Here is a 12,821-nt window from a genome sequence, read left to right on the forward strand (position 1 = left end):
AAATAAGATTGGTTAGAAAAGAATGGTTCAAATGTTAGTTTATAACAGTGGGTTATGAAGATGTGAAGAGAGAATTTTCAAAGTTTCAGTATGTATAACTAGCAAACATTTTAAGAGTTGATTGATTTATTTCTAAATAAAAAAGGTACAATGTCCAGAAAGAAGAGAATGAATAATATCTATTAATAGTGAGTGTTCAAAGTAAAAGATGTATTATGAACTATTGATAAGGACAGTAAATTAATATTTTCTTTCTAGAAATTTATAAGTATGACTCAGTAGGCTTTTTTTTTTTCATATATTTTAGTTAGCATTTTCAGGTTTCCATCATTCAACAGATATTTTTTGGTTGCCTAATATGTTCCAAAAATCTGTAAAATTGCTTAAATGTTACATTGAACAGTCAGGGGAAGATCAGTGTTACACAGGTAAACTGGAATAACAGGATGGAATTCTTACTCCATTTTATATGAAGTAGTAATAGAATATTATCAGGTAGCAAAGGGCAGCAGGGCAGACCTATATACTAAATTTGTAGAAGAGGTGTCATAGGAGTAAACCTGTTACTATGTGGAGGGAGAATAGAATTTTGCATAAATAATGTTTTAGAGAGCTAGGCTTTACTTTTGTGCCCCTTCTGTCTCATTTTTGTAGATCAAGATATGAACTTTCAGCTGTCCTACCATCATGTCTTTGTTTTGCCATTTGCTTTAACTTACTAAAGGGGGAGGGACTTATCTCTTCCTATAGGTATTTTGAAAGGTTTCCATGAAATAAACAGAGAACATAAAATGTGCATTGTGTATTTGTGAGAAGGGAGGAAAGATTGTTTAAGTTCAGAGAATGCAACAGTAACTTACAATAGGCATAACAACTACTGATTTGAGACTGTTTCTTATTAAGCAAGTAGTAAAGTTCAAGATCAGAGACTATATGTTTTGATTTAGGATCAGCTTAAGATGACTAGCATACATCTCAAAGTTCAGTTTTGATCACATTCCTTACTGGTGATGTGCTTGAAACACTGATGACATGTTTGAGTTAAGAACTTTGAAGACAAAAAGTAAGCAAGGTAAGTGAAAGAGAACCGGAGGTCACATTGGAGAACCAAGCTGAAAGAAGTAGATGTCATCAAAGTTCTGTATGTATGAGTGTTTAACTGGTGGCTAGGGTGACATGAGCAAGACACAGAATGATAGAGGAGAACTGTTTATACATCATTGTAAGGACATTTGGGGAGGAGGGAAATCTCTTGCTATGTTGCTCAGGCTGGTCTTATACACTAAAGTGATCCCCTGCCTCAGTCTCCTCAGTAGCTGGGACTATTGGCATTACTACTGGCTTATTTACTTTCCTGTTGCTGTGACAAAACACTACGGCCAAGGCAACTTGTAAAATAAAGTGTTTAGTTGGGCTTGCTTATAGTGTAAGAAGGTTAGAGTCCATGACGGTAGAACAAAGGCATGGTGGCAGGAACAGCTGAGAGCTTGTAATTGGAAGTTTTCCTGTGTCCCACCTGGTCCCTCAGCTGCTTTGTCCCAAGTAAACACACAGAGGCTTATACTAATTACAAACTGTATGGCCTATGGCTCAGGCTTCTTGCTAGCTAGCTCTTTCATCTTAAATTAACCCAATTCTATTAATCTATATATTGCCATAGGCGGTAGCATTACTGGTTTGCTAGCATCTTGTTCCTCCTTGGGCAGCAGGCTGGTGTCCCTCTTGAATCCACCCTTCTTCCTCTGTCTTCAGTTTGAATGTACTGCCTAACCTTATTCTGCCTCACCATTGGCAAAACAGCTATATTTATCAGTCAATGAGAGCAACACATATTTACAGTGTATAGTAAGACATCCCACAGCACTTCCCCTTTTCTGTCTAATCAAAAAGGAAGGTTTTAACTTTAACATAGTAAAATTATATATAACAAAACAGTTATCAAGCAAGAATTACAGTTACCATATCTAGTCTATTTGTATTTGGTAAAATTAAAGAAAATATTCTATCCTATATTTGTGAGTCTAAAGTTTTATATTTAATTCCCCTTTTATCATAACTAAGGAAAACTATAATTAAACTTCATCAAAGACCCTAGAAGGATATATTGCCTAAGTAAACAGGAAGTGCATTGTAAGCAACTTTCAAAATTCTAGAAATGACAGAGACATCTGGCTACCTGGACAGTCATCCAAAGTTCCTCTACAACATTGAGGCATCCATCTTCAGCCTAAAGGCCTAGAGTCTCTGGCAAACTTTTTAGTGAAGCATGAAATTTGGAAGATTGTCTTGCCTATTGGCAGAGTTCATCAGTCACTTTCTTTTGTGTCCTGCAGAATGTCTGGCAGTTTTTTCTGTGAAGCAGGAACCTGAAGGACCCTCTTGCTTTGAATTGACAAAGTTCATTGGTCACTTTCTTATGGGTACATGTACAGTTTATATAGCATATTTTCAAGCAGTCCAGGCAAAAGCAGTTTCTTGCCCAAATGGCTAACTTTTGCCATAAAGAAAGCAAATTCCATATGGAGTTTCTTTGATGCCCATCATCTTATCTGAAGTAACTGGTACTGCCAGGAGCAGATGTGTCTCACTGTCCAGAAAAGTCTTAAGTTTTTAAAAAATTTTAAATGCCATATTCTGTAAGTCTTTTCAAATACTTCAGTGTTTGAAGACTACCTACCTAATTGAAATATATCTTTGTATACCTAAAAAACTTAACTAACTTGGCTATATATATGATTATCATAAATGATTATTAATCTGTAGTTCTTAATTATATATTACAATTTTAAATGAATTGCATAAACATAATACCTTAAACTAGAGAAGAAATATACATACAGTATAACAAGATTAACTTTAAATTTGTATCAATAAATAAAATCCATAGCAGTGTAAAATATTTCAGATAAGTTGTTGCTTTTTAAAAGTAGATTTAATAATCTGCCCTTTTATCCTTTCATAGCTATATCCCCTTTTCTGCTTTAGAAAAAGCTTGCATTTATAATCTGCCCACTTTAAATAAAATAAACATTTATAAACAGTATTTTGGGAATTTGGGTGTAGCTTTTCTTACTATTTCCTGCTGATTGGGAGTCCTGGCAATCTTATGGGAATCCTGAGAAAATTTGAGATAATAGTCAAGCACTGGGAAGACCAGCTATATAACCTTTGTTGATAGATACCATCTGTCAAGGTTCAGGAGGTCTGGCTTGATCAAATCTGATCCATCTTAACCTGGAACAAATCCACAGCCTCTTGCTTCCTGTGCAAACAAAAGCAGAGCCTCTTTTCCAAAGCAACATATTCTTAGATCCAAATTTTGAAGTCAAGATACCTTTAAAATATATGTCTTGGTTTAAGTTTTCAGCCTTTACAATCAAATGTCTTTCTGCAGTTAGTTCATTAACAGTCAAAAAATTTAAAGAAAACACAATATGTATAATTCAGACTCTTTGTGTATTTTCCATCTTTATGTGGCTTATTTCCTTTATGTTATTTTTACTGTCTCTTTAAAGACTTTATTTTTTAAAACTATTTATTTCTTTTTATAACTGCCTATACTCATTTTCCTCTCTTTTCCAAGCCTACATACATTTTACACACACTGTAAGCCGTTTTGAGATTTATTCTATCTGAATCTGCCTTATTGTGTATCTATAATCTTTTTCTGTCCAGGAAAGATTTTAAACTCCTAAGCTGTGCAGCGGCTTTGGCTGTTGACTCTGCCCCTTTCGGTTTCCCAACATAGCAGAGGTATGTTTACTGCTAGCTCTGGGAACCATACTCACCGCCAACTCTGGGAAGCAGTGGGTCTGTGCCTCCATCGAGCAGCATGTAGTCCAGAAACCTTTTATCATTATTATTATTATTATTATTATTATTATTATTATTATCCTATTATTAGTCTATACTACCAAAAGCTAAATCCACCACACAGTTCGCTGTGCAGTTTGGAGACACCTCTGTGTACTGTGGCAGAGAATCCACCATGCTGTGCTCAAGCTCAAATGCTATAGTGTCTCTGTCCTGTGGCCCCCATGAGTGATACGAACTAGGAAGCTGCTCTTGGCTCCATTTTAGAATCCTTTTTTAAAGCTTTCACCGGTTTTAGGTGGAAATCCTTGCCCCACATTGGAACACCAGATGTAGCTAGAAGTTTTCCTGTGTCTTTCTTGGTCCTGCAGCTACTTGGTCCCAAGTAAACACAAATTACAAACTATATGGCCTATGACTGAGGCTTCTTGCTAGCTAGCTCTTTCATCTTAAATTAACCCATTTCTATTAATCTGTATGTTGCTATATGGCGGTGGAACTACTGGTCTGCTGGCATCTTGTTGCTCCTTGAGTGGCAGGCTAGTGTCTCTCTTGACTCCACCCTTCTTCCTCTCTGTCTTCAGTTTGAATGTATTGCCTAACCTTATTCTGCCTCACCATTGACAAAACAGCTATATTTATCAGCCAGTGAGAGCAACACACATTCACAGTGTATAGAAAGACATCCCACAGCAGTGTTCACGTCTTGATTTGCAAAAGTAGGCAGAAAGCACACACCGGCAGTGGTGCAAGTCTTTTGAAACCTCAAAATCTGAACCCAGTGACACATCACCAACAAGAGCACACCTCCTAATCCTTCACAATCAGTTCAGGGGACAACCAAGTATTCAGACTATGACCCATGGGGACATTGTCATTGAAACTGCTATAGCCACCATATCCAGATGCCTTTGTCTTTTTGTTTACTGTGAAGGAATCTAGAAGTTTCTGAGGGATTAAGTAGGAATACTAAGACTTGTTTTGCTTTTAGAAAGGCTGCTATAGTTGTTGTTTTAAGAAAAGACAAGGGTCTTGTTATGCTGGCCCTGAACTCAAAATCCTATGCCCCAATCTCTTGAGTGCTGGGATTACAAGCCAGCTGCTCTTGGCACATTTTTCACAATTTGGTGTAAGAATATCTCAAAGATTAAGCAGGTGAGTGATGAGTGTACAGGCTGGGGAGATGGCTAAGTTACTATACATGCATGAGGACCTGAGTTTGGATGTTCTGCATCCATATAAAAGACAAACATAATAGCACACATGTATAATCTCAGTGTGAGAGGTAGGAGACCAGCAACAGGAGGATCCAAGGGCTTGTTAACTAGCCAGCCATTCTAGCTGAAAGACAAGCTCTGGGTTCAGTGAGAGATACTGTCTCAAAAAATAAGGTGATAAGAGATAGAGTAAAATATCTGTGTTGGCCAGGTTTTTGTCAACTTGACACAAGCTAATCATCTGAGAAAAGAGAACCTCAATTGAGTAAATGTCCCCATCAGAATGCCCTTTAGGCAAGTGTGTGGGGGGATTTTCCTGGTTGATATTTGTTGTGAGTAGGCCCTGTCCACTGTAGGTGGTGCTGTTACTGGGCAGGACCTTAGAGTGTATAAGAAAGCAAACGAAGAAAGCCAAGAGGAGCAAGCTAGCAAACAGCATTCCTCCATGGCCTCTGCTTTAGTTCCTGTCTGCAGATTCCTGCCTTGTATTTCTCTCCTGACTTCCCTTCATGATGGGCAGTAAGCTTTAAGATGAAACAAACTCATTTCTTAAGTTGCTTTTGGTAATGATGTGAGAGTGAATGTTTGCTTGCTTTTACACACACACATACACGCACGCGCGTGTGCGCGCACACACACACACACACACAAATACACACATAATTTCTTAGGAAATTGTTTTTCATTTGTTTGTTTTTCATTGTTATTCTTCTCTTATACATTATATTCTGACCTCAGTTTCCTCTCCCTCCACTCCTCTCAGTCCCTCTCTAATCTCCCCTCTCCCTCAGACTTAGATCAACTCCTCCTCTCTTTCCCTAAAAAAAAAAAAAAAAAAAAAAAAATCATCAGCCCTCCTAGGGATATTCTCTGAACATGGCCTAATAAGATACAATAAGACTGGGCACAAGCCCTCATACCGTAGCTGAACTTGGCAATCCAGTAGGAGGAAGAGACTCCCAAATGGAGGCAAGAGAATCAGACTTACCACACTCACGTTGTTGGGAGTACCACAAGAACACCAAGCTATACAACTGTAAGGTATATGCAAAGGACCTAGCTTAGACCCATACAGGGTCCATGGTTGTTGCTTCAGTTTCTGTGAGTCTCTATGAGCCTTGCTTAGTTGATTCTGTGGGCCATACTCTCATGGTGTCCCTTAACCCCTCTGGCTTCTACAGTCCTTCCTCTCCCTCTTCTTGGAGCAGGGGTGGGTCCCCTGGCTCCTCATAGTATTTGGCAGTGGGTCTCTGTATCTATTCCCTTTGGTTGCTGGATGACACTCCTCTGATGACAGTTGGCTAGGCACCGATTTATGAGTATAACAGAAGATTATTAGGAATCATTTCTTTCTCTCTCTCTCTCTTTCTCTTTTCTTTTTCTTTTTTTTTTTTTTTTTTTTTTTTGCTAGCCATGTTTAGTTTTACCCAGTGTCTCTGGGCTGTCCTGCCTCTGGTTCCTGGCCATCCAGGCAGTGTCGGACATGGGCTTCCTCTTGTGGCATAGGTCTGAAGTTGAACCAGTCATGGGTTGCCACTTGTACAAGCTTTATGCCATCATTGTCCCAGCATGTCTTGCAGGTTGAACAAATTGTAGGTCAAAGGTTTTGTGGTTTGGATGATGTTCCAGTCCCACTGCTGGGAGCCTAGGCTGGTTATAGAAGGTGGCCAGTTTGAGCTCTGTATTCCCCATTATTAGGAGACTTTGCTAGAGTCACTGCTTTTAGATTCCAGGGAGTTTCCACTGCTCTAGGTTTGGTTTTTGAGACAGCCCCACCATATATCCGTTGCTTGCCTAAAGTAGTCGTGATGTAGGCCACATTGGCCTGAAACTTGCAATATTCTTAAGTTTTTCTCTGAATGCTGGAATTACCTACATTTGCATGACTTAGAAATATGTATTTTATATTTAAGTTTCTATCTTAGTAACTTGTTCTTTTTTGGAATATGCTTAAAAGTTAGGGGTCTGGAGAAGGTCTCTAGTGAAGCATGTACTTAGCATGTGCAGACCCTTGAGTTCAATCTCTGACAACAAAAAAAGTGGGGAAAAAAAAACACAAAACTAACAAAAATGTAGATGTAACGTCTTATTAAATAAGAAACACAGAGCCAAATGCAGAGTTAAAAGCCCAAGAAGTCAGAGCAGTAGCTTAGAGCTGAGACTTAAAACTGCCTTCTTACCCTTTGCTGCTGCTGCCGTCCTTCCCCTGAGAAAGAGCTACTTCCTGTGTATCTGTCATTTTATTGACTTTCTGTTCTGCCTTCTCATTGGTTGTAAACCCAACCACATGACCTCCTTGTCACTGCCTGTCTATACAGACCTCAAGGCCTTCTATGGTTGGTATTGAGATTAAAGGCGTGTGTCTCCATGCTGGCTATGTCCTTGACCACACAGAGACTCTGCCTGCCATGTGATCAGATTAAGGGCGTGTGCTACCACTGCCAGACTTCTGCTATGGCTTGCTATTAGCTCTGACCCCAGGTAACTTTTTTTATTAACATACAAATAAAATCACATTTCAGCACAAATACAATATCACCATATGAAAATTTCTCAACAACAGCAGCAACAAAATACTTGAGTCAGCCTTTAGAGTCAGGCATGGTAGTCTGTAGTTCTAGCTATGTGTTGTAGAGGCAGGGGGCTGCTTAGCCTGGTATTAAGACCTAACCTGAACCACATTGCAAGACCTCATCTTATAAGGGGGGAAAAAGTGAGTGTGAAACTCTTACCAAAAAAAAAAAATTCTGTAAGAATAAGAAATTGCTCGAGTTTAATTTGAATATTGCTAATTATTTTGAACCTAGTTTCCTTGCTGATTATCCCTTTTGTGTTTAATTTACAGAACTGCTTCCCAAGTCCATTTAATGAAATTTTCTCCAGATGGAGAATTTTTTGCCACTGCTGGAAAGGTAAATTTTGAAAATACTGTTGTAGAATTGTGTGTCTGTACTACATTATATTTTAAGACTATGTGTACATGCACCTTTGTATGCACATGTGTATGTGGTACATATGCAGCCTTGTGCACAAAGAATAAAGGCCAGAAATCAAGTAGTGTCTTTATGATGAGTATCCACTGTATTTTCTATTGAGCCTGAATCTCAGTGTGGGCTAGATTGGATTGGCTGGCCAGAAAGCTCCAGGGTCTCCTGTCCCTGCCTTCTCAATGGAGATTATAGGCAAGCACTGTGGCACCTGACTTTTCTATATGGGTTCTGGAGAGTCAAATTCAGATCCTCCTGCTTATGGAGCACACACTAACTGTTGAGCTATCTCCAGCCTCCTATACTTTTATTTTTGAACTTATAAATATTAACTGACTTATTCTTTTTAGTATTGCTTGATTTTTGGCTTAAGGAAAAGAAGCCCTTAATTTTATTTTTCCTGAATAATGTACAAGGATATATGGTCATTGTATACTTTTTTTTCTCCTTAGGATGACTGTCTTCTAAAAGTATGGTATAATGTAGAAAACTGGCGACCAGCTGTTACCTCCCCAGATAAAGATTCAGAAAAACAATCCCAAGGAGAAATTGACTATTCTTTTGTATATCTGGCCCATCCACGAGCTGTAAATGGATTTTCCTGGCGGAAAACAAGCAAATATATGCCAAGGTCAGTTGATTGGTTGTGATTTCACTGTGTGTTAAGGGAGCATTACCTATTTGACTGGTTTTCTTACTTGGAGCCTTTGAAAATTAGGGTAATAGTCAATTAATTGTTCCAGGCTGCACATGTCTGGTCAAGTATGATTAATGCTCAGTATAAGAACCTCAAAGGGAATTTAAGACCAAGATAATTTATTTCTATATCAGATGTCTTTGTCAAAGAATTCTACGTTTTTTGTTTCTTTCTTTCTTTCTTTCTTTTTTTTTTTTTTTTCTTTTTTGGTTTTTTTGGAGACAGGGTTTCTCTGTGTAGTTTTGGTGCCTGTCCTGGATCTCGCTCTGTAGACCAGGCTGGCCTCGAATTCACAGAGATCCACCTGGCTCTGTCTCCCGAGTGCTGGGATTAAAGGCGTCCACCACCACCACCACCCCCCCCACCCCCCCCCCACCACCACCACCGCCTGGCTGTTTATATTTTCTCTTCTATTCTATTTCCTCATATAGATTGCTGTTTGTGTGGACTGTTTGATAGTTATTTTCTTCATTTTGTACTTTCTGTTGTAGTTTCTGTCATCCTTTTTTAAAACAAACAAACAAACAAAATACTATTTATTGAAAGGACATCTTTGAGAAAAATAGGTTTAATTCTTTATATTATGCTCTGAGTTAGTTTAACCCATAGAAGCTCAGAAATATGTGCCTGTTAGTACTGTTTTTTTTTCCTGTGGTTCTTGAAAAACTTACTATCACATAGAATGTTTATATGTTCTTATGGTAAGTTACATAGATCTAGTAAGTACATCTAAAAATCCATCTTGTACTACATGGCAATGCTGATTTGGTTATCTGTCTCTTACCTTTGTAGTGCTGTTGCTGTTTAGCTGGAGATGTTCAAGTAGAATTGCAGTAATGTACCTAAGTCATTTGTTGACTGTATTTTGCTTGTGAACCAACAGGATATACCTAGATTTTTGAGCTCCAGTGTAGTCGTTACTGACCTTCTTCTAGCCCTCTAGTCAAATTGAGGTGTAGAAGAGAAACTCTAGGAAAAGAATGGTTCTGTTCTTAATTTGTGTCAGAGTCTTCACGCTAAGAGAGAATGGTTTGGGTAATCAGTATTATCAGCTGAAGGAACCTCACCTCAGGTTCACTTATGTTCTAGTACTCTGTTGCCTCCACACATAAAAATGTGTTTTGAATAAAATGATTTTATTGTGTATGTTAACTCTTACTTTGAAAGTTATGAATGACTCCAGCTTGGTTATCACAAATTTGTCTTTTAAACTTATCTGAAGAGTACTGTTTTATAGAAACTAATTATTCTGATGCATAGTAAGTGAAAATTTTCATTTATTGATGCTACAACCATCAAAATACTAAACAGGCTTATGAATTACTGAAATTTTTTTGAGGACTGACTTTGCTTGCTTAAGTTTTGACAGAACTCATCACAGTGAAGGCTGAAGCAGATGCCTAAAACTGAGACATTTAGGGGCATGTGCAATGTGCCTTGGGCCATTTTATTATGTTATTGTCTCTCTCTTTCCCTTTTTAATGTGACAAAGTTGAATTCAGAGAGACTGTTGGATTGAGAAGGAACAGTAGACATGTTAGTGTAGTAGGTGTATATTTTACTATTTAAAAAGTGATGAATATAGGACAGGTTGGGAGATTTGGTGATAACCCTGCTGAATCTCCAAAAGTTGGCTGAAGATAACCAGTTGCAAACCATCTTACCTTGTTGTTTTATCAGTATAGGGCAGATGTTGGGGACAAGGATTGCTTTCTGTGAGGTTAAACCTATTGTTTGTTGCTGGTTGTATGTGCTGTGTGGGCTTTGTATCAATATGATAGACCAGTGGTTCTCAGCCTGTAGGTCAGGGTTGAACGTTCTTTCATAGAGGTCACCTAAGAACATAGGAAAACACAGATATTTACATTATGATTTATAACAGTAGCAAAATTACAATTATAAAGTAGCAACAAAAATAATTTTATGATCAGGGGTCACCACAAGTTGAGGAACTGTATAAAGGGTCGAAGCATTAGGAAGGTTGAGAACCACTGTCATAGACATCGAGGATATAATAAATGTAAAAGAAGTGAGGAAGGGGAGCTGCAGTCTATTAACATGAGGTACTGAGAGGACAGTGCAACTAAGAAGGGAGCAAGGGAGACACTGCCAGAGACACCATCGTCTCTCTGCCCTTTGTATAGGACCTGCCAGTTGTTCAGATTGACTAGACAGCCGCAGGAGTCAGTTAAGCCACACACACATCGAGATCAGTGCTCTCTCCTGCTTTTGATTTGGGACCTTTCTGACTTGTTTCGTTTCTCTTAAGTTCTTTGACTTCATCTGATTGCCTTCTATTCTACCCTTAAATTACTACCTTCTACTTTTCCTTTACAAGTGTTCCTACTCTGCTTGTTACTCATTGACAGTATGAGCCTTGAATTTTTGGTATTGTCTTTTGAACCTTTGACTTTTGTTGTTGTCTTTTGATTTACTTTCCTCTTGATATATTTGCTTATTTTTAATTTTATTGCTATGGTCTGTATATATGAGTACATAAGATAGAGGAAATAAGTATAGGCAAGGGATAGAAGAAAGGAAGGGGAAAATGGAAAGGGATGGATGAATGTTAGAGTGATATGAGGAGTAAGAAGCAAGAGGTTCAAGAAGAAATCAAGAGTGAGGTGAGAGACAGACAGGGCAGATGAAAAGAAAACATGGCCTAGAGAGGCTGAGACTGATGTCAGAGGACAGAGAAAGGGGAGAATTTAGAATTCATGGAAAAGAGGAATGCAAAGGAGTAGACAGATAAAGGTGGGTGAGGGTCAGACAGGGAAAGAAGTGAGAAAATGAATTAGGGAAGTTGATGTTGACAGAATAATCAAGACAAACGGGTTTTGCTGCATTTTTCTTTTTTGCTTCTTTTTCTTTTTAATCATACAGAGATGGATGTCAAGGTGATTACTGTAGAATAATTTTATTCCTCTTAGCTTTTTTTCCCTTCTGTTCTTGGCTTTACTGCCCTCCCTTGCTCCCTTGCTTCCTTTCATTTTGCTAAATTATGTAGTAATAGATTTCTTTGTTGGTAATGGCTGTATATACTTTTATTTTGAGGATGTCATAAAAAGAAATAACCAAAAGTTCAGAATTACTAAGGATGGATTTAGTTTGTGAAGGTCTATCATGAATTCTCTTGCACATCACTGCTTTGAGCCTAGGCAGGCAAGAAGATAAGTATACTATATGGTTAAACCAGTTTCTTAATGAGTTTGTGCTTTGCAAAAAGTATTATGAAATAGTTAAAATAATAGCCATTCACTGAATAAATAGGGAAGTTTACTAGGAACATTGTTTATGCTTGTCAAATGAGGTGTAATAAAAATCTTAGATTATATAACAAGAACTATTTTCTTCTAGACAAAGAAGAAATAGGTTGGTAAACATTTTCTGTTGTGAAATCAATACACATTCTCTTCATTTTTTTAAAAGATTTTATACATATGGATGTTTTGCTTGCATATATATTTGTACAATGCCCTTGGAGGCTAGCAGAAGGTATTGGGTTCCCTGGAACTGGCATTAACTGGACTTAATTAGTGATGGGAATCAAACCCTGGTTCTCTAGAGGAGCAGCTACCTAACTCTTAAGCATCTCTCTGCCTCTCTTGTTGATATTAGTTATGTGTTTAAATATGTATAGAAACACTGCAGAATGTTTAATACAGTGCTATATAATTAGCATTGTCTCTAAAATATTTGTATTCCTCAGGGCTTCTGTATGTAACGTACTGTTGACTTGCTGTAAAGATAATGTATGTCGTCTTTGGGTAGAAACATTTTTACCAAATGAGTGCTTGCTATATGGAGGTGACTGCAACCACTGGTGTGAACCAATTAATTTAACAAATAACTTCAAGAGAAATGCTTCCAGTAAAGACCGAGTTCAAAGTGCTCTAGAAGTAAGTATTTTTATTAAGTTATGTGTTTCCTACAGATTTTTAAATCTTTTATGCATTTTCTTTATTTTATTTTACTACACAGTAATATAAGTAGTATATCTTAGGAAAACAGCTATCAGAAATGTTCCTTTTATCTTATTAAGAAAGTACACTTAAGTATTTTTTTATAATGCATAAACTGTCTTTAATTATAAGATTAATCTTAGCT

The 12,821-nt window shown here is 37.6% G+C and overlaps 1 protein-coding gene across 4 annotated transcripts in view; it reads left to right on the plus strand.

The window, feature by feature from the left end:
* The window catches only part of Dmxl1 (Dmx like 1), a 150,353-nt gene that overhangs the window by 23,492 nt on the left and 114,040 nt on the right, over nt 1-12,821 (plus strand). For all 4 annotated transcript variants that reach the window (XM_037197142.1, XM_028871805.2, XM_028871806.2 and 1 more), the window contains exons 6-8: nt 7,876-7,942; nt 8,470-8,648; nt 12,424-12,613. In XM_037197142.1, coding sequence (XP_037053037.1) covers nt 7,876-7,942; nt 8,470-8,648; nt 12,424-12,613 — 436 coding nt within the window. The remainder of the gene's footprint in view (nt 1-7,875; nt 7,943-8,469; nt 8,649-12,423; nt 12,614-12,821) is intronic.

This window comes from Peromyscus leucopus, chromosome 19, assembly GCF_004664715.2.
Source record: "Peromyscus leucopus breed LL Stock chromosome 19, UCI_PerLeu_2.1, whole genome shotgun sequence".
NCBI lineage: Eukaryota > Metazoa > Chordata > Mammalia > Rodentia > Cricetidae > Peromyscus > Peromyscus leucopus.